The 22,554-nt window shown below is 43.7% G+C and overlaps 1 protein-coding gene and 1 long non-coding RNA gene across 3 annotated transcripts in view; one reads left to right on the top strand and one right to left on the bottom strand.

The window, feature by feature from the left end:
- Window positions 1-5,602: 5,602 nt before the first annotated feature.
- NID1 (nidogen 1) overlaps window positions 5,603-22,554 on the bottom strand; it is a 52,044-nt gene continuing 35,092 nt past the window's right edge. Inside the window, exons 16-20 of one of the 2 annotated variants that reach the window (XM_059841647.1) lie at window positions 12,605-12,776; window positions 11,672-11,829; window positions 10,257-10,380; window positions 8,947-9,059; window positions 5,603-7,468 (exon numbers count right to left, since the gene is read on the bottom strand). In XM_059841647.1, the coding sequence (XP_059697630.1) occupies window positions 7,347-7,468; window positions 8,947-9,059; window positions 10,257-10,380; window positions 11,672-11,829; window positions 12,605-12,776 (689 nt within the window). In that variant the 3' untranslated portion in view covers window positions 5,603-7,346. Of the gene's footprint in view, window positions 7,469-8,946; window positions 9,060-10,256; window positions 10,381-11,671; window positions 11,830-12,604; window positions 12,777-16,123; window positions 20,084-22,554 lie in introns of those variants that run through there. The other variant, XM_059841648.1, reaches the window with a different exon arrangement.
- Window positions 13,837-22,253, top strand: LOC132324971 (uncharacterized). Its single transcript, XR_009485803.1, has 3 exons — window positions 13,837-14,603; window positions 16,895-16,968; window positions 20,349-22,253. It is a non-coding gene; the product is annotated as an uncharacterized LOC132324971 (long non-coding RNA).

A 22,554-nucleotide genomic window follows, 5' to 3' on the forward strand; every position in this document is an offset into this window, starting at 1 on the left:
ATGGGGGCACTGGCATTGCACCAGGCTCAAACCATGACACTGGACAAGGTCCTAAGCGATCTGCTCTTACATGGAAGTTGTACCAGCTTTGAGCTGAAGACTTGATGTGTGTTCCAGAGCTGCCTTACAATCAATATTACTCCATGAATTTTCTCAGAATGCATATAGTTAACAAACTTGAGAAATAGTATTATGTGTGTTGGTCATTTTATTTGCCTTTTGAAGCCAAGGTTATTGAGGGTCATGTGTATAAAAGCTATGGTTCTAGAAGAAAAAATTATTCTGGACAAAAATCTGTGAAAGAAACTCTTCCTGTGTGTTTCTTAACTGTTGTACATTTGTTGCTTATTAAAACAATGTCTGAAGGAGGGCTTTTTATATAAGAACATGCTCATTCTCCTTTTATGATTCTTCATTAAAGTAAAAACCAAGCTCAAAATGAAAGAAATAAGAATTGCATAACTGCAGAAACATAAATTTGTCACAGCACCAGAGAATGAAAATGAAGATAAATTTTCTTGCTCCATGAGTAATAGAATAATATTTTAGAACAAATGTGCAGTCCACAGAGGTTTTCAGACCCTAATGTCATTTCTCACAGGCAGTCAATCTAACAGAGTAAGAAACAGACAAACAAATATGAATACCACCAAGTTATCCTTGAAAAGCTTGGATTCCAGGGAACACCCAGTGAGGACTGAACTTTCACAGGGAGCACATAAATCCCACAAGAGAAGCAATTTCCTCCTTTCTGTCTTAATCAATGGGTAACATTAAAAACATATATACTAGCAAATTCCAGGCTCCAGGTCCATAAAATTAATCAGCAAAACCTAGTAGAGAGATGGGTATCACAGGCAGCTAGGGTAAAGCAAAGGAAGAACACAGACATCTGTCATTACTGAAAGTTTCCTTGCCATGACAGACCACAGACATGTCTGTCTGGAGGAGATACATCATGCCAAATGTTTTTGGCCCAGGACCAAATAGACTTTATTTAATAGATACAAGAGGCCATATCAGATGTCATCCTCTTATTAGCTGAGTGTAACAGTACAGAATCTAGCAGACATGTCAGGATTTAGGCTGAAACACCTAAAAAGCAAAACCCATGGGTTCTTCAGGTTAAAGTCAGATAAAAATGCCAGTGTGGCCTGTCAGTACAGAAATCTATTTACAGAAATCATATAAGCACAGAAATTTATTGCAGTATATCAGTCTTTTACTATTTTCAAGAAATCAGTGTCATGGTTGCATTGTCACTTGGAAAGCAAAAGCCTAGCAGGATACTCTGCCTAGAAGAGGATGAAATGTGTAGTTTGCCATCTATATGTGTATGTTTGAAATTACAACAGACCACTAAAAAGAAATTATCAATTCCAGTGCAATCCCTTAAAAATACATGAGATACATTTTCTCAAATGTTAATCACTAATAAGATAACCTGTAATACAATGCAAGGGGATAAATCTCATGCTTACAAATGCATCAACAGGGACCTGTGGATTCAAGCTGCTGGATAGATTTACCAGCTTCTTAGCCCACTAGTACTTTGCTGCTCTTTGGTATTAAAGGAGGTCCCTATAACACACTTGCTGTAGTTAATGTGCACAGAAAGTCCTAACTAGAGACCTAGTCCCAGAAAAGGTGGTGCAGGTGGGTATTAGTTGGGAGTACCAACTTGAGGGAGCAGCTGCACCATGAAATGCCAGCAGAGGCTAACCAGAGTATCTGGGGCTGTGCCAGAAATGAGGGAAGTTATGCTCAGCAGCCTGCTGTCCCTCTGGTTGAGAGCTGGATGGACTATTACTGTCCTCTGGCTTATCTGGTTAGGTGTCTTATCTGCAGAGAACAGAGATGTGAAATACAACACCTGCTCTTGGGTTTTGCCTTCAAACAGAACAGGGTCTGAAGTGCCTGGGATAGTATGGTTCTAGTGGGAAAGGAAGAGACTGGAAAGGTTTCTGAAATCCAGTGTAACACAGTTACTCTGCATCGCCGTGTCCCATCCAGCTAGACTGAAGACCTCAAGTACACAGTACAACCATCATCTTGCTAATTGCTTACCCCACCTCACAAACTTCACGCACTTCTGCATTCCATAAAACCTTCAATTGCCTTCCACAACATTTCCCTTTTCACTATAACCCTGGGAAGTTCCTGGGAAGATTTCCCCAACGCTGCTGTGCATGTTACTGGGTAAGATCCAGAGGCACCGTGTGCCACGGCCCACTGACATCTGTACAGCGACCAATTTCCTCATGCCAAAGGCCCTGTACTACACAGCTCCTCTGTGTGCTTCCTGTGTGTTCCAGACATCCCACAGAGTAGGAAACACTGCCTGCTTGGAGTGAGCAACATCACCACAAACCAAATGGATTCTGGTGAATACTGAAGACTCAGAAGCCAAAGGCTGGAACACAGCATATCCTGGCTATTTGTGGGAATGGCAGTTTGTCCCCATTCATCAGCTCCAGAATCCTTCTGGTCAAAAACCCCATTAAGTTACTGCAGTTCCATTTGCTTTGCCACAAAGCAGCAGGGTAGTTCACTCACTGCATTCCACTGCCAGCTGAGCTTTTTGTGTGTCAAGCATAACTCCAGACTCATCAATATGTACATTTGTAGGATGCAGTATACTGACCTTTCATCAATTTTACTGCCATGCTGTCCTAAACTTATAAATAAGATAAAGAACAGACTTCAATTAGACTAGAATTTAACAAAGAAAGTGATTCAATCAGTTCATGAACAATCTCCTGCCACATCCCCAGCCGGGCACTCAGGTTCTGGAGGTAATATTTCATACTTACAGACAGGGTAAGCAGGGGTCTTTGCACAGCTGTATACCCTATAGCCATACCTGTTTCACATCCTGTTTGCTTTTTTGTGTTTGTTTTTGTGTGTGTGTTTGTTTTGTTTGTTTTGTTTTGTTTTTTGGGTTTTTTTTTCTTTCCCAGCAAATTCTCCAAGGAATACATTATGAAATACTACCCAAAAGCCCCCAGTTTGCATTTAACCATAGGTTAAACTGATGCATTGTGACACTGCCATGGAGGGGCCATTATCCTCTAGTAACCATCTGTCATTCTTAATCATATGTCGGCAAGTCAAAAATCTAATACGTTGTGACAAAACTGTGCAAGTGGATAACTGCAGAGTAAGCTGTTTGTCAGACGGGAACAACACAATGGTCAGAATGCTGAGCTTCAGAAAGCCACACTGAATTTTCACCATGAGGAAGGTTATTTGCAAGTTAAAAAGTGAGTAAAGTTGGGGTTTTCAAACACCCTTCAGATGGAAAGGTAGCCAAACCATCCAATTAAGCCATAAGGAAGCCACCCCTACTTTCAGTAGTTTCACTATTTTGCTACTATTACAAGGTTGGTAAACATCATTAATAATCCTATCAGTAAGAATATTCATGTGTGCTGGAAGATCTGAACAGATGCATTTAAGAAAACCTTTAACTTACCTCTGGAATAGCTCTAGGAAGTATTTTGTCTTTTCTTTAAACATTGAAGCAATTGTTCTTCATTCCTGGAAAACCTGGGAATCTACAGATTTTTGTAGCAAAAAAACCATGAACTGCAGTTAAACAGAATCTTTTCTTCAACCAGAGACAGCTATGACTACCAGTCCCAGCCTATTATAATAATAAAAATAATAATAATAATAAAATATCACATCATAGTTTCCATTATCTCTTTAACCTCAAACACAATGTAAAAATATATCTGAAATCTACTTGCTCCTGAGACAAGTCTAGAACAGTTGAACAAGCAATAGTTAGAAAAAGGACAGAGTAGGTGAATTAGACCCAGGTCAGCAGGAGAAAACCCTGTCTTATAGAAAGATACCATTAACTCTCTAGGGTTAGAAGAAGGAAACCAAAACTTCACATTTTCAGCATCCAAAATACTTGTGAACTTTGAAGTGGAAAAACATGATAGACACAGGAAGAATATTCCCAAGTGGATAATGCTAAATATGTCATCAAAAGTTGACATTCTTGGCCAGACTGTGATTAAAATAAGGAACTCAATGCCACTGGTCATTTTTAGAGGCCAAAGATTTAGCAAGATTCAATGAGAAAGCAAACAGAGGAAAAGAGAACTCTGGAGTGCCAGCACACAGAGACCACCCAAGCACCAGCAGTGTAGCTGGCTATTCAAGGCCAGCCAGTTAACAAGAGGTGTGAAGAAACTTGAGGGAACTTCAGCAGATGCTCATTCTCAAACAGCTCTGCTCTCAGCAAAGGTAACCCTTTTTCTCTGCTGTTAAACACTGCTTTAAAACTGGGGCTCTCACCCTGGTCCTTGCCTGAGCTGTGCCACAGCCAGGAACCCCACTGGTTCAGGTTCTGGCCAACTTCCCAGTGCGGCTGTAGGCTTGTCTCACCACTGTGCACTTGGCTAGCAATCACTGATCCTGGTCACTGTGACCAAACTGGATTATGATCTATGATCCTGACTCAGTTTCCCAGCTTGACATCAGACCTACTCTTTTCCACTGCAGATTTGCTTGGTGTTCTGGCCCCTGGCTGAACCCAGCTACCCTCACTGGCACTGTCAGCCTCACTTGGGGTACAGTGGGACTGGCCCATGACTGGCCTCACTTCTCTGAGGGAACAGCTTGGCCCTAACTGCACACTGGCACTGAGCTACAACAGTTGAATTTAATAGAAGCATTAACGGAGAAGCAAGACATCATTCTAGAGCTTTTTAAAGTTCCTCATTTCTAGGGAATGGAATGCTGAAGTTGTGCAAACTTTGAAGTTTCGCAATCTGCCACATCTACACCACTGACATGGATCTGCTGAAGCTTCCCCTTGTTTAGTGCTACCTACTCCCAGATATGATACCTGAGTTCCTCAGTCTAAAAATGCAGTCCACAGTAATACTGCCTCTCTTCGTGCTACAGACTACTCAGACGCTCACACATCAACACTAGAAGTTCTGCTGAGGTATATTTTCCTTGGCATCTTTGTCATTGCTGATTGATTTGCACAGAATTAGCTGACTAGTGTTTAGGAAGTTAACAACCATCATAATGCAAGAAGAAACATAAATTTAAAAAAACATAAATCAATACATACAGTCCAATTCCATGTGCAGTCCCCAGAACAGATCACCAACAATCTCCTGCTGTAACTCCAAATGCCACCCTTTGGATCCCAGTAGTATTCTCCTTGCAAATTACCCTATCACCCAGAAACCCAGTACCATTTGAGCATAGGGATAAATTCTACCCCTTTTTATTCTTGTCCTTGTTCTATATTTTCACTGTTAAAAGTCTGAAGTATGGGATAACTGAATTATGCTTACTTGACAAAGGTTAACAAGAATTTACAGCCAGTCAAAAGATTCAGCCAAAACAACCTGATTTGAAGGCCCACTGCTCTTCAAGCACTCTCATATGTATTTGTCTTGAAGTATCCTACTGCTTCCAGAATACAAAGCCCCAACAGCAGTTTTTCTCCCTGTGATGCTGCATCTTGGAAGAGAAGTACCATCACTAGATATGAGTTAGCTAAAACCCAGAATACAACAAGAAAATATATCTGAGACACCACATATCACTTCCTTCTGCAAGCATGACATTATTTTTTATAGAAAATAAAAACCAACCATTTTTATTGACTGTACTGTAGATACCTGTACAGAGTGTAAACTTTAATATTTCACCAGATATGTGAATACTTCTGGAGAAAGAATTATCAAGCACCTTCAATTCAACAAATTTTTGATATTTACAGTAAGACATACCTGATTAAGTGTATGAATAGAATGAATTAAGAGTTATAAAAAGTTATACAAAAAGATCTTTAAAATGTTTATATGTTTTGTTATTTTATGATAAATATACAAGTAAAGAGGAAGATGTCACACAGTTAAGACTCAGAATTGGCTCTGTTTAAAAATGTCACCATTGTGTCTGAAGAGGGAGCGAGGAAATGGGATGTTAGCTTACTGCTCTGATCATGACACACAGTGAAATGGGCTCTGGCAAGAGCCTCACAAGCCCTGTTTTGCTCTGCCACAGGTTGGTTTGCAGGCAAGCTTCCTTCCCAACATACAGTGGGGAAACCAAACTTCACTTCCAGATTTATTCTGCTAATTTGACATAAGTATGCATTTAGATTTTCCCTCTCCAAACTTACTGGTGATGATGAAAACATCAACTTCACTTTGATTTTCAGAACACAGTTTTTGCTGTTCCTGAACACAGGCACATAAACGGGGGGCATCAGCATATTTTTTTCTTCTAAGCACCAAACCAGGTGAGCTTTCTGAAAATCAGATTTTGACTGCCATGGTTTCTTATGGTCTATAAAAAGACATGGCATGGTTTGCTAAAGAAGAAAGATTGCTAAGATAGAATTCAGAGACCACTTTGAGGCTTAGAGGATCAAACACAGAAATACTATTTCAAAACCTCTCAGAAAACAATTGTGACTATCTCTCTAAAACCACTTGCCTCCCAATGAATCAACATCCATTCTTTGATGACCTATCAGCAATTGTTCAAAATATCTAAATTTTGTTTAGTGGATTTAAGGGAACTACTCAGGAATCCACCTCAAATAGAAGAAAGATAAATCTCTTAAAACCTAACAAAAACTTCAAATATATCCACTAAACAGTGTTGATTATCTATAACAAATCATGTGCTGTAGAAAAGGATCACATGAGCCAGGGTGAGAATTATAATCCTTACAACAGATGCATAAAATACTTCTGTAGTACAGAAGTCAAAAGTTGATATTCAAGTTTTTGAAGTGGAAGGACTGGTAGGGAGATGGAACATGGTTGAGCAGTAAATATGTGCTATTACTGGGTATTCCCCTTCATCTGTTCAGCCTGGGGACCCCCGGATTATTTCTCAGCTAGAGATAAGCCCAGCCACATATATGATGGGCTAACCATACCACTTCTGCAGAAAACTGCAGCTGCTCACTCCAAGGTACAATTCAGTCTCAGGATTTGAGTAGTTCCATTCTCGTTACTCTGTTCTGTGTTTTGTTACTTCAATTTTGCCAAGAGAAACATCCTCCTTGTCTGGGGCAGATACAAATAAGGCCTCCACATTTACCTTTAAAAGCAAAGAGATAATTTTACAAGGAATAAGGTGAATTTGGATCCAACCTGGGCAGCTCTGTCTTACTTAACTGCTACAAAAACAGCTTCTGTGTGTGTGTGTGCGTGTGTGTCTGCATATGTGCATAGTGGCTTGCTGTTAGCAGCATGGAGCACTTATCTTTAGGGCCTGATTGTGTCGATAGGAGTGAATTGTTTACAGCACATTTCCAAAGGTGTCTGCTGCTCTGAAGCTTATTTTAATGCTCAGTTTCTTTCTATACAATCTACTCCAACTGTGTTGTCAGGGCAGCGGCAAGTACGGCCTCCTGGGGTAGCCAAGCAGAGGTGAGTACAACCACCATTATTCACCGTACAGTAGTTATGTCCTGGAAGAAAACCAGAGATACAAAACCTTAGAGAGAAACAAATGCACACCCACAATAAAATCTGAAACAGACATGCTCAAGAGACATTAAGATTTATGGCTACACTAGGGAAACAAGCCACAATGGGATTAGGAGTGGAAGAAAACTATGCTTTGGGGAGATAAGAGTCACCGTATCCCTTGTGTCAACTTGACATTCACATGAAAGAAAGATCAAGATATCAGAGTGAAAGAGGCAACATGAATCAAGTGGGCTGTTCCTAAAATGCCCTTCATAAACTGGCCACGTGGTCACAGATATTAGAATGAAGAGAAGTGAGTGAGTAAATAGAGAAATGCAATGTGGGGACAAAGTCCAAAATGCTACAGAACATCATCCTCAGATACCAATCGTACAAAGACGAGGAATGGTCCATGAAAATAAACACAAATGAATTGGGTGGTTGGGAAAGTGTTAACATTAAAGAGTGAAATGAAAGAGAAGCCAGAGCCAGAAGCAGTGGATCAGAGAAGAAAGGCATCCATCCAGAAAACCACTTGAAATAGGCATAAGACACAGAAAGAAATTACACCAAGATTCTGAATATTATAGGTATAAGCATATACTCAGAGCACACAATATTGTCAAATTTTACACTCCCTAACAAAATGGATCAGTGAATTAATCAGGAATAACAATAAAACTGATTTCTTAATTATGACATTTGTATGTATTTTTAAGCTCTGAGCCAAAACCTCCAGTAAATTGTTTTTTATTGCATATATTGAGTAATTTGAAAAGAAACTATCCTAAGGGTTTTTTTAGTCCCAAAGTAAAAATAGCACAACTCCTATAATTCCAGCCATATTGTTAAAAAAACAGCAAATGCTTCTCCTGTGATTTGCTAAGAACAACATAACTGCACAGTGATGCTGCTTCACAAAAAACAAGTTATATTTCAAGGGTATCAGCTTCCTCTCTTCCTCCTTTCAATAGTGTATCTGGAAAACTTCACATTCAACAAAGCAGAAGGGCCAGCTCAGTCCAGCCACTCTCCCACCTGCTGTTTTCTGAACATTCCATTTTGAAAAACACTGGATCTTATTAAGGACATCTGGAAGACCATAATATTTCTGTAGTTAAAACTTAATAAGTGAATAAGGCCTTAGCCACGAATATAGCAATTCAATTTAGAAGATGATACATTAGCATTTCTGCTAGGTCAGATGCCCATCTTGATCATTCACATCCTTTCACAAAGGGTAGAACAGACCCCTTCTCCCCCTCCAGTTCTTGTTTCACGTGGGAACTACAACAACTGCTTTTATGGAAAAGGAACTAGGGGGTTTTTAATTTCTTACTAAACAGAAATCTAAGCACTAACATAAATCTTCACTACCCAAATCGGTTTGCAGCTTATAAAATGGGAGCTGCTACTAAGTTCATTTATGCAGTAAAGTGTTACACAGCTGTAAAAACTCAAGAATCATCTGGATTACCTCCTGGGCACTGAGCAAAGGCTGTGGTGATTCCGTAGAGTCGTGAGCGCTTGTGAGGCTGGAAGTTATCATTTTCTAATGAAATAGTGCGATCCACTGCTACAACAGCATCCCTGCCACACGAAGAAGAAAATATACAGAAGTGAGATGAAGGTGGAAGTGTAGGGGAAAACAAAACAACACCAAAAGAAGTCCCCCCCCAAAAAATAACAAAAAACCCAACCAACCAGTCAAAAAAAAACAAACCAAAACAAAACCAAAAGTGGAGAAAAATTTGAAGTTGCTTCTTTTTCACAATTAGGAAAAGATACCAGAAGTAAAATTCGCCAAGACATCACCTTTCCTGGACAAACCTAGTATGTTATGATCTTCACTCTAGGCAGAAATTTATCAGGGAGACACCGTAATAATTTTGAAGGTATTTCCAGTACAACACAGTGTCCCTCTACAGGAGGGATGTATGTGTTAGTAGTTTTGGCACACTTTTCACATTTTGCTCCTCTGACAAGTATTGTGGTATTGCAGCTATTAAGCATAACAACTATGGAAAATGATGTGGAGCCTGATCTCCAGAAGGAATATAGCTAGTCATAAGCCATCCTTCCTTCCTACATATAAAAGGGCAGTCAAGTGACAGACCTGCAGCATGCTGTTCCTCAAGCCTGTTCTAGAATAGCACTTCCCAGATGTTTCTTTCTAACTAGGAAATTCTCCCACAGTAATAGCTACTGCTTCTGCAATTGATAGAGGCATTTGGGTAAGTCTGCTGATAGAGCCCATAAAACCATTTATATCAAGCAAAAAAATTTATTTTAAAATTCAGGAATTGGATTTTTTTCCAGAAGTGAAACCTCTAAGTCTTGTTTATATGGCAACATTTTAGAGCATTTGCAATAAAGAAAGTGTCATCAAGACAGTGAACACTTTTTTCCCTTATTTGTGATTGAACATTCATATAATAAAGGGCATAGAAAGCTGAGAGTGATGAAATGTCTGACCTCTACAATGCAGCTGCTGTAAGAGAAACAAGTTACTGCCCACTCCTTTCCCAAGAATGTTCAGTGTTAAAAGCATTTTCTTCAAGGACAAATCACTACGCTAAAAAGTGAAAACTCAGTTAACTGGCAGCATCAATAGGTCAACTCTACATATCCACTCCACCCTGCATCAGCTATTGCCAGGAAAGCAACAAAACAGGAATGTGTGAGAGGTCAGGCATGAGAAATGCAGTATATACTTCAGTTTCTACCAGGGAGAAAAAAAAAAAAAAAGATAAAAGTACTCCATAATTTCTTTAGCAGATAATGTACCTTCTCCAGTCTGTATAGTATAAATTCTTCCCATAGCTTGTAACACCAAAAGGATACTGAATCCCTTCAACAATCTTTCGTCTACCAAGCTGATTAAGGTTCATGCATTCCAGCCTCTTGGTACCTGTATGTAGTGAAACAATTAAGCCTTTGAATTGAAACAAGAGAGCTCTCATCAGGGATGAAAGACAAGCACAAATATGCAAGCATGAACAGGGTGGAAAGTCCTGGAAAACTTTCAGTGTGCTGCTTAGTCAAAGCCTTCCTCCGTGTCACATGTGTGCATGTGCCAAAAACTGAACAGATAAATACTCCAGTGCTAATGCTGCTCAGCACAGCACTGAAGTTAAAGAAACACACATGTCCCATGCAGCCATGGCCAATGCTCACAAGCTGAGATTCCTGCTATGGATTCCAGAATCCTTGGGTTGGTGTGGAAGCTGACAGAAGACCTCCTCCATTCTGGAGGGATACTTCAGCTACTACCTGGTTCCACCTCCTCTGGAAAACATTTTTGAGAAGTTTGTTTGGTGAGCATGTTCCTGACATAGTTGTTGGGTTGGGCCATGAAGGTGAGACTGCAGGAAGAACATCTAACTCATAGATGCAAACAGAGTGCAAAAAGGTCTAGCTGCAAAGGAACTGCAGGCTGGGAACACTGCTAATGAATGTAAACACCTGTAGGTTTTTCCTAAGTAATGTGTTTCAGAATTAGACAAAAAAGGAAAAGATGCAAATGTGAGAACAAGACTGGAAGAGAGAAAGTAACCAGAGACAGCAGAAAACTGAAGTTTGGAGAAAGTGTTTTACAGTGAAAAAGAGAGCCTGGCCATTTTAGTTTATCCAAATTTGAAAGGTGACCTGAAGCGTAAAAGCACCTCCACAGGAGGACATCCCTGCCAGAGTCTACAGGGTGAAAGACAGCAAGATCCCAAAAGATAAAAATTAAATGACAATTAAAAGCACACTTCCCCCCCACTCACTGTCACAAAACTAACAATGGGTTTGTGGCAGAACTTTGATCCCTTGATCTTTTGTGTGCATTGTTTTTTCAAGACTTGCTTCAGTCAAATATAAGCCAGACTGGGCCTCAGGTTACAGGCCTTAAAACAATAGTGCCAGGATGACATTCTGTAAGGCAGATTAGATAAATCTGTGGTGTTCCCTAGTCTTAAACCAAGAACTTCTACAAAGCCCTAAGCACTACCTAAAAAAAAATAGCCACACACAAGACATATAAACATAGATGTGTTGCATTCCTGTGATCAGAATTGAAATCCTTCAGCTTGCACACAGTCTCATGTGAAAAGTAATGAATAAATCATTAAAGCCAGAAGCTATGGCTGTGCATAATTTCAGGATTGGACATACTTACACTACTACTATTACGAAGAAATATTTTAGCCCTCCTTTACCTGCATCTACCCAGCACAGCATTGAGGAATAAGGATCAAATGTCAGTCCATTTGGTAACCCTAGATCATCTTTCACAAGAATTCTTCTGTTTGTGCCATCCATGTATGAAGTCTCAATTTTAGGAGCTTCTCTGTTCCAGTCAGTCCAGTACAAGTTTCTTAGGAAGAAGAAAAAGGCTAGAGTTAAGACAAGGACTTATCTCAAAAGATTGTTGTAATTAAGAAAGTGCTAAGAACACATAAGTAACACACAGCCCCTAAATCATATAAATAAATAAGAAGGGCCATATTGCACTTTGATATAGAAGTCCAAAAAGTGTAGTAAAAGTGTAGCAAATATACTTCCATTAAAAACAAAAGGAGCAAGCACAGACACAGGAAGAAATGCTCTCCTTCCATTGTTTAGCTTATGATCAAAATGCCAGCCAAAAAGACCTATATTGCAACAGTTCTGAGGGCTGTTCAAAATGTACATCTACATTTCGAGTTCTTCATCTCACTTCCCATCATGTCTGCTCAGGCTAAAGCAAGAATATTTGGCATACATTTGGGACACATTTGAAAGAATATTTTTCTTTTCAGTGTACCAAGTAAGCAACACACAATGGAATCAGAGTAGTTTATTCTCAGCAGAGATCCCCAGAGAAGGCCATTAACTCTCTGATGTTTCACTACTAATAGCCATTTTTTAATGGTAGGATTTTTTTCCCTTGGATGTACATTCTGTGCCTGAGAATATGCATGGCCCCTCAATGGCACCTTTGTTGTTACTCCTTAACACACACACAATTTACTATAAGATGGAAGTCCATGATGCTTGACCTGAACCCAGAGCCTTACTCCATCACTGGGGTTCTGCATGGAACACAGGTCATTAAATAACAGATAAATAAAATCAAGCTTTGCACACATTTCTTGACAACACATCCATACCCTCTCACAGGATCCACAACAATTGCTCTGGGGTTCACCAAACCAGTGTCAAAAAGGATGCGACGCTGGCGCCCGTCCAGCCTGGCCACTTCTATTCTATCCAGCTGAGAGTCAGTCCAGAAGATGTTGCGACCAAGATGATCTACAGCTATCCCTTCAGGGCTTCCCAAGTCTGCAGGAGAACAGAGAAGAACATTCCCAGGCATTATATTTATTCCCAATACACTCTGTCAGCCTCAATGCTTCATAAGGACAACCTTTAAAAGAGATAAGTTTTCTTCAGTGTTCTGGCTGTGGTCCAACAAAAGCTACTTTATATTGGAAGAGGAACATGCATTTTACCTGAAAGTTTAAATACTCAAAACTCTCATAAAGACATAAAATGAAAAGTTCCATGCAGAACAAACTCGCCACACAAAGAAATTGTACTTGGAGGGGCAAACATAGTGTTTATAACAGAGAAAGGAACAGCAGATGTTAAAATGTTATTCTACCATACTTAGAAGGCCATAAAATGGATTTTATAACCCTTAATATTTCTCCTTCTTTAGTGCCAGCATACACAGTACCCCTATGACAACAGAATTTGAGCTAAATGATGCAACAATTAAACAAATTAAACTCTAAACACCAGAGACAATGACATTAACTAACTGATGCAATCTAGATCCAGTTCTTTGTTTTTGCAGAGCTATTCTTTTTGGAACACATTTTAGCACAGTATGAGCACAGTTTTTCTTGGACAGTTAGCTGTTCCAAAAGCAACAGGAAATAGCAGATAATGACCTTACTGCTCTAGCATCAGTAATTTCTAACTTGGATGCAGGATGCAGAAAAGAATTATAAAGCCTAATTCAGCCACTATGAGAAACTGCTCTGTTTTTTTCAAGGTTTCATTGAAAAAGAGCAGGCAGGCTGTGAGGAATTTAAGGAAGCCAAAGTACAAGTTAAAAAAAAAAAAAAAGTCTATTTTCATTCAATTTCAGTTCCAAAAAAAGGGAAATAATTTTACATGGTCATTCACCAAAAGAGGCAAAGTGACCCTTTATACCAGCCAGCTGTTAAAAAAAAAGCACCTTTCTGTTGTGTTGTGTTAGGTTGTTCTGTTCCCCTCTCAGTTTGTATGTTGGATTGTTCTGTTTCCCGCCCTTAGTTGCAACGGTTCAAGCCTGGTTCATTCTGCCCTCCTCCCCACAGCCGGTCATTCCTGCTCCATCCCCCCCTGCCCCCCAGCCATATGAATCTTTCGTTTGATCCCTCCCTGGTGCCCTGTCTGTCACTTGGCACTCCCTCCCTTCCCTCTAGAAACTTCTAGCTGGAGCGTCGAGTGATTGGATCAGGAACCAGGACCCCTCCCTCAATGTATTCCCATTGGTTTGTCCCTAATGTCAATCCCCTGCATCCCACTCCCCTCTGGTTTCCCATTCGTCCAGAGGTAGTTTCCTCCCCTGTTTCCCCTGCCCCCTTAAAAGCTGCTGCATTTCTGGGGTCGGGACTCCAACCGGGAAAATTTATTAGAGCCATTAAAGCCTGATTATACCCTCGGCTGGAGTCAGCTCTCTTTCTTTCTGTTGGCTGTTGCTGCGAGCCCCGTCCGATGCAGGTAGCTGCCTTCACAATAGCGTGGGGCTGTATCCCTAGGTGCTGTCTCAGGTGAGACCCGAGAGTGCTTCTGCTGCAAGCAGTGTGCTGGTTGCTTGCCGGGCGAAAGGGGGAGGACAAGCCTCCCCCGGACAGCTTGCTGCTTCAGTTTGGCGCCCAACGTGGGGGCCCGAGGGCATCCCCGGACCCCACGGACGAGACTTGTGGATCTTTTAGACTTTGCCTCTGGATTTCTACTTGGAGCCTTGGCTGGCAAACTACCTTTAGGTTGAGCAGACCCCTTTCTGGTGGGTGGCTCTCCCTGAGGATCGGGAACGGCAGCTCCTAGCACCCAAAGGAGTCGTTCCTCCAATAGAACCACTGAACCCAAGTTTTTTTTTGGTCCTCGCCAGATTTGGTAAGTGTTCTTTTTGCCCTGCCTTTTTAGTTCTTCTCGACGGACTTTTGTTCAGTCCCTTTTCTCTGTGCCTAAAAGCACCTCGCTGCGCAGCTTTCTTTTTCTGACAGAGTCTGGCGTGGGGCTCTTGCTTTCTTTTCTTTAGCCTTTTCCTGGGGCAGTGGGTGGACTAAGTTGCACCCCGTAAAATCCTCATAATGGGTGCTAGCTTGTCTGCAACTCAGAAGAGAGCTTTTATCCAAGTTGTGGGAATCCTTGCAGGGAGTGGTGTTCAAGTTCAAAAAAGGGAGTTAAAGAAGTTAGTGAGCTGGCTGTTTTCTCACTTTCAGAGGTTTCTCCTGACAAAATTTATGACCCAGGTTTCTGGGGAGTTGTCACCTACAAATTACAAGATTTGGTTAAGTCAGGAGACTCTTCTCCTCTTAAAAATACATTTTGGGCTTCCCAAATTAAACTTATTTTGCAGTCTGCCCCCAGATTACGAAAACAGCCATCCTCACTAAGTTTAGTACCCAGTTCTACCTGTACCCCTTGTCCTAGCCCTCTTCCCTCCCCTGCTCGCACTAAAGGTGGGATTTTGAGAGGAGCAGCTCGCTCCAGCACAGTGCAGGGTGTCCACCATTCCCCTGGCTCCCCTCAAAGCTCCCCATCCCCTTGCCCGAAGAGTCCTGGCCAGACTCTCTGGGGTTCCTCTCCTTCCCCCTCTCCCCCAGTTAGAAAATCCCCAGTTCGCAGACCCTCAGTTCAGTTTTGTTTGCCTCCCCAACATGGCTCCCATGGAACTCAAGATGGTGGAAGCCACATGGCTTTTCCCTCCTTTTCCATTTCTTCTCCCCATAATCCTTTTCACTCCTCAAAAAACCCCTTCCTGTCCCTCAGCTCCTCCCTCAGCTCCTCCCTCAGCTCCTCCCTCAGCTCCTCCCATTCCTCCTCCCCCCTCCCAAACTCCGCCCTCTTACCACTCCCTTGAGGTGGAGTCACAGGAAATTGAAATCTCCTCCCATTTTCCCAGCCACTCCTCCTCCTCAGCTCTGGTTCCCATGCCCCGCCTTCTGGTTCCCACGCTTTGGAGTCCGGGGGGGTGGAGGTGGAGACCCAGGACCCGGAGCCGGCTTCCATCCCTACAGCAGCTCCTGTCACTTACCATCCTGAGAGGGAAGGGAGAGCTCAGGCTCAGTGGACCCCTTTCCCACATCATGTCATCAAAGAGCTGTGCAAAGCCCAAAAGGATTTCTCCCGGGAGAGTGAGTACTTCCGGGGAATCCTGAGGGCCACCCTAACCGCATCAGATGTGACCCCTGCTGACTTGCGGCGGCTTTTTTCATGCCTGCTAAACCCAACCGAGTTTGTTATGTGGGAAGCAGCATGGAAAAAAGAAATCATGGGAGTTTTACCATTACTCTGGGACAATCCCCGAACTGGGCACGATTTTGATGGGGGGACAATCTCCACCGACCATCTTTGTGGGTTGGGAAATTGGGCCGATGTCCCATCACAGGCACGCACAATTCCTCCCAAAGTTTTAAGAGAGAGTGCAAAGGCAGAAGAAAAAGCTTTATTTGTACTTAAGCCGGCAGCACTGCATTTAACATATTCTAAGATTTTTCAGCTACCAGATGAACAGTTTGTTGTCTTTGTTGAGTGCCTCCGCAAGGCAATTGATCTTCAGGTGCAGAGTGAGGAAGCCAAAGCTGAAATTCTTAAGGAAGTAGCCTTTGCCAATGCCAATCCAGCATGCACGGCAGCCATCTTCAGCCTGCCTCTGGATCCTCCTCCCACCCGGCACCACATGTTGGAAGTGTGTGCTCGCAAGGTCACCATTTCGCCTGTGGACTTTGACCTGAAGACCAGACAGCCACCCCGGAGAGTTGCTGCTGCCGACGCTGCTGACGCCTTGCCTGCAGATTCAGCCCCACCGGTCGACCATCAGCCGCACCCCCGCACCCCAGGACCAGCCCAGAGGAGAGCCGCTCCCTGCCATCTGTGTGGGAAACTTGGGCACTGGATGCCAGACTGTCCTTTAAGACTTAATTTTTTTGAATTCAGAAAGGCACAGAGAGCGCAGGGAAACATGCAACCAAAAAACTGATTTCTGAGCGCAGTTCCTCCCTGCACCAAGATACAAATAAGGCAGGACTAATAGCATTATGCAGGGAGAGAAAGGGAAGAAACAAGCCAAGCCCGCCTGTGACCACAGCCAATTGTGACTATTCCTTACCGGACTTGACGTGTCTAGACTGTATTCAGCCCAAGCCAATTTTAACAACTGTTTCTAAAACTGTCCCTTTCAGGGTGCAGCTGACCGAGCCCTTTTACATCAGAGACACCAACTTCCATCTTGTGAGCGTGTGTCCAGAGTTGCCAGGTACTTGGAAAGAAGTCAGCTGTATGTTGTTGTTGGAGACACAAAATTCACACCACCAGAACTTAGTATCGTCCCAGGTCTGTTGACGTCAGATCCCAAAAAATTTTCACTAGGGTTGTATTGTGTCCGTCCCCCCATCTTCCTGCGAAGGGGTCAAATTTTAGTTCAGACCATTCCAGTGCCTGAGCTGACCTGGAGCCTAGAGCAATTTGGCACCAATTCACAGGACACTCACACAGTTGCCTGGGCCCAAGTCTTAGGCCGAGAGAAGCCACACCTTACTTGCTCCCTTTCTAGGGGTGGGGACCATAAGACTCTGCGGGGACTTTTGGACACAGGGGCAGATGTGAAGATCATTCCCTCTCGGGAGTGGCCGTCGCATTGGGAGTTGCAGGACGTGACTGGACGCATTCAAGGTGTTGGAGGCATCCAATTGGCACAATAATCTAAGAGTGTCGTGCAAATTAAGGGGCCGGATGAGCAATTGGCGTCAGTACGCTCATTCGTCTTAGATTATACGGAACCCCTGTGGGGGAGGGACCTTCTCACCCAATGGGGAGCCAAAATTGACCTTCCAGCAGCTCCTCAAGTTTTTTGAGCAGCAGTCACTGAAGAGCGCCCTATCCATAAATTGAATTGGAAGACTGATGAACCAGTGTGGGTAGAGCAGTGGCCGCCCAATAAGCAAAAATTGAAGGCACTCAATGAGCTTGTTGAGGAGGAGCTATGCAAAGGCAACCTGGTGGAGACCATGTCAGAGTGGAACTCCCCAGTGTTTGTCATCAAAAAGCCCAATAAAGATAAGTGGCGACTCCTCCACGACCTCCGCCAAATTAATAATGTTATTCAAGACATGGGTCCCCTCCAACCAGGGATGCCATCCCCGACGATGCTCCCTCGAAATTGGAATTTGGCAGTCGTAGACATTAAAGATTGTTTCTTCCAAATTCCTCTACACCTTGATGATGCCCCGCATTTCGCCTTCACGGTTCCCCACCATCAACCGTGAAGCCCCAAGGAAGCACTACCATTGGCATGTTTTACCCCAAGGAATGAAGAACAGTCCAGTCATCTGCCAATGGTACGTAGCTTCCTTGCTGTCCCCAGTTCATGAGACAGCCAAAGACGCAATAATTTTTCATTATATGGATGATATTCTTGTTTGTGCTCCAACAGACGACATACTTACCCATGCGCTTGACCTGACAATCAATGCATTGATTGCTGCAGGATTCGAGCTCCAAGAAGACAAAATTCAATGGATGCCACCCTGGAAGTACTTGGGTTTGGAGATTAGTAAGCGGACCATTGTTCCGCAAAAATTAGCAATTAAAACTAACATCAAGACATTGGCAGATGTCCACCAGCTGTGTGGGTCTTTGAACTGGGTAAGGCCTTGGCTAGGCATTCCAACTGACGACTTAGCCCCCCTTTTCGATTTATTGAAAGGGTGAGAGGAGCTTAGTTGTCCTAGGTCTCTTACCCCAGAGGCAGAGGCTGCACTGGAGAAGATCCAAAAGTCAATTTCCACCAGGCAGGCCCACAGATACCAACCGGGTCTGCCATTCAAGTTGATCATTTTAGGGAAGCTACCACATCTTCATGGCATGATTCTCCAGTGGGACGAGTCTGTTAAGGGCAAGGACCAAGGCTCAGGAGACTCTCTCTTGATTATAGACTGGGTCTTCCTCAGCCACCATCGGTCCAAAAGGATGACATTGCCACAAGAGCTGGTGGCAGAACTGATCCGCAAAGCAAGATTGCGGATCAGGGAGCTTGCAGGTTGTGATTTTGGCTGCATTCACATCCCCATCCAATTGAAAGCAGGCCAGTTTAAATTGGACACTTTTGAAAAATTACTCCGCGAAAATGAAATGTTGCAATTTGCCTTGGACAGCTACACCAGCCAAATTGCTGTTGATCAGCCGGCCCACAAAATTTTTAATCAGGATGTCCAATTTGTTTTATCATTAAAGAGTGTCCAGAGTCGAACCCCTCTGAAGGCTTTGACTGTGTTTACTGATGCGTCCGGAGCATCCCACAAGTCAGTGATGACTTGGAAGGATCCTCAAACTCAGCAGTGGGAGGCTGACATCACTGAGGTAGAGGGATTACCTCACGTAGCTGAGCTTGACGCAGTCGTCAGAGCCTTTGAGAAGTTCTCAGAACCATTTAATTTGGTCACAGATTCGTCTTTTGTAGCTGGTGTAGTGTCCAGAGCAGAAAATGCCATCTTGCAAGAAGTGTCCAATGTTCCATTGTTTAATTTGCTCTCAAAACTTGTCACATTAGTTTCCCGCCGAGAGCAACCCTTTTTTGTGATGCATGTCAGGTCACACACCAACCTGCCGGGGTTCATTGCGGAGGGTAATCGAAGAGCTGATGCCCTTGCTGCGCCAGCTCAGATGGCCCCACTTCCCGATGTGTTCGCTCAAGCTAAGATCAGCCACCAGCTGTTCCATCAAAACGCCCCTGGCCTTGTTCGCCAATTCCAACTTACACGTGAACAAGCCAAGGCGATCGTGGCAACATGTCCACAGTGCCAGTCCCATCAACTACCATCCATCTGTTCTGGCGCCAACCCCAGAGGGTTGTCCAGTTGTGAAGTGTGGCAGATGGACATGACCCATGTTCCATCCTTTGGCAGACTGAGTTATGTCCATGTTTCGGTGGACACTTTCTCCAGTGCGGTTAATGCTTCTGCCCATACAGGAGAGAAAGCCATTGACACAGAAAAACATCTCATACAAGCTTTCGCTGTGCTGGGCATCCCCAAGGTCATCAAAACGGACAATGGCCCAGCGTATAAATCCAGGGAATTCAGGAGGTTCCTGCAGCAATGGGGGATAGAGCACAAAACTGGCATCCTCTATTCCCCAGCAGGCCAAGCTGTGGTGGAGAGGACCCACCAGAGCCTAAAAAGAGTTCTGGAACAACAATGTACGGCAGTGAAGGTGGAGTCCCCCAAAGTCAGACTGTCCAAGGCGCTTTTTACAATGAACTTTTTAAATTGTTCCTTTGATAATCTTGATCCACCCATAGTTAGGCACTTTGGTCATCATGAGCAGCTGCACCTGAAAGCCAGGCCCCCGGTTCTTGTTAAAGATCCGGAGACCTGGAAAACAGAAGGGCCTTTTGACCTCGTGACCTGGGGAAGGGGATATGCTTGCATGTCCACTCCCTCAGGTCCAAAATGGGTTCCATCTAAGTGGGTCAAGCCTTTCCTTCCCAAAAGGGCGTCTGCAGTCGATGCTGTAGCTCAGGTAGAGGAGGCTTGTTGGAGGAGGAAGCGCAAGCCTTTTGAAGCAGACCTTGACATATGTGAATCAAGCTGAGACCTTTTAATTTTAGTTCTTTAACTTATTTCTGTTTCATTTCAGTGACCCTGACCCAATGGCTCCATCCCTCACTGCCTTCACCATCCTTGTGGCAGTGTTTTGGTCCCTCTTACCACCTTCAGACCCGTGAATTGTTCCCCAACCCAAAGCGAATGTCTGGTTGACCCTGGCACAATTCCTCGGCCAAGATCACATCTGTCTAAACACGGCGTCAGCAGAGGACCCTATGTAGTCCTGCTTTGTGGGAATCCGGATCCCTCTCTCTCCAAATGAAATCCCTTCTCCCCTCAACGTCACCCTTGCTCCCCTGCTTCCCCAAAAGGTTGCCCGCTCCCCTGGCTTGAACCCAAAAGATAGAGAAACGGAATCCGCAGGCTGGTCCCGCTGGATTCTGAACCCATAGAATTCGAATTGCTCGGCTCCACCAGTGCTTCCCTTTGCTTTCAATTTATATCTTCCCCAAGTCTCCCCAACAAATCCTATACGTTTGTACGCCAGTGGAAAAAGCAATACACTGGTATCCGCTGGTGTGAAGTAGTGGCACAAATGGAAATGGTCTCCAAGATTTACTACCAACCTTTAACTTTGCTCCATGGAGTGTTTTTTAATTGCGGAGACCGAGCATGGGCAGGCATCCCCTCTTGCCTGATAGGAGGCCCTTGCACATTTGGACAATTGACGCTGTTTACCCCCAACAAAACCCAAATTCACAATTGGAAGATGAAGAATGTCACACTCGATTTGGTCCGTACCAAAAGGGACCTTCAAAATCTTGATCCAGAGTGTGACTCTGAAATTATTCATTGGTCAAAGCCAAAAGGGGTTGCGATCAACGTGTTTTTGCCTTGGGTGTCAGCAGCCAAAGCTCTAGGTGAATTGGCCCACTTCGAGTGTTGGGTGGCTAAACAAGCCAATCTTACATCAACTGCATTAGCAGACCTCCTATCTGACGAAGAAATTACAAGGAAGGCGACGCTCCAAAATCGAGCCACTCTCGATTTCCTGCTCCTGCTACACAACCATCAATGTGAGGAATTTGAGGGCCTCTGATGTCTCAATTTATCATCTAAGGCCGAGGACACAAGAAGTGCTATCCAGAAAATGTGAGACATGGTCTGCGACATCAAGAAAGAAACATCTGACTGGCTAGGGGACATTTTTTCGGGATGGGATCTTTCAGGATGGGCCAGGTCAGTTTTGAAGACTGTATTTTATGTTATCTTAGTTATTATTATTGTTTTAGTTGCTTCTTCAATTCTCTGGAGATTGATCAAAAGACTGATGAACAAAATGATGCTCCCTCCAAGTGTCAACCAAGTGGTGAGCCTTGAAATAGAAGAACCATCGGCTGAAGAAGTCCAGCGGGCTTCTGCCCCAATGAGCCATTCCTTGTTTGGGGACATTTATCAAGACTCAGAGTTTAACAACCAAGTTCAGTTTACCTCCTTTTGATTTTTTATTTTTAAAACAAAAAAGGAGGAGATGTTGTGTTGTGTTAGGTTGTTCTGTTCCCCTCTCAGTTTGTATGTTGGATTGTTCTGTTTCCCCCCCTTAGTTGCAATGGTTCAAGCCTAGTTCATTCTGCCCTCCTCCCCACTGCCTGTCATCCCTGCTCCACTTCCACCCCCCCCCCCCAGCCATATGAATCTTTCCTTTGATCCCTCCCTGGTGCCCTGGCTGTCACTTGGCACTCCCTCCCTTCCCTCTAGAAACTTCTAGCTGGAGTGTCGAGTGATTGGATCAGGAACCAGGACCCCTCCCTCGATGTATTCCCGTTGGTCTGTCCCTAATGTCAATCCCTGCATCCCACTCCCCGCTGGTTTCCCATTCGTCCAGAGGTAGTTTCCTCCCCTATTTCCTCTGCCCCCTTAAAAGCTGCTGCATTTCTGGGGTCGGGACTCCAACCGGGAAAATTTATTAGAGCCATAAAAGCCTGATTATACCCTCGGCTGGAGTCAGCTCTCTTTCTTTCTGTTGGCTGTTGCTGCGAGCCCCGTCCGATGCAGGGAGCTGCCTTCACAATAGCGTGGGGCTGTATCCCTAGGTGCTGTATCCCTAGGCGCTGTCTCGGGTGAGACCCGAGAGTGCTTCTGCTGCAAGCAGTGTGCTGGTTGCTTGCTGGGCAAAAGGGGGAGGACAAGCCTACCCCCAACAGCTTGCTGCTTCACCTTTCAAATGCTGATCCACACACTGAATGGAATGTAGCCCATTAGCCTTCTTGTAATTCTTAGGTTGATTTACTGACAGC

This window comes from Haemorhous mexicanus, chromosome 3 (genome assembly GCF_027477595.1).
Source record: "Haemorhous mexicanus isolate bHaeMex1 chromosome 3, bHaeMex1.pri, whole genome shotgun sequence".
In the NCBI taxonomy this organism is placed as follows: Eukaryota; Metazoa; Chordata; class Aves; order Passeriformes; family Fringillidae; genus Haemorhous; species Haemorhous mexicanus.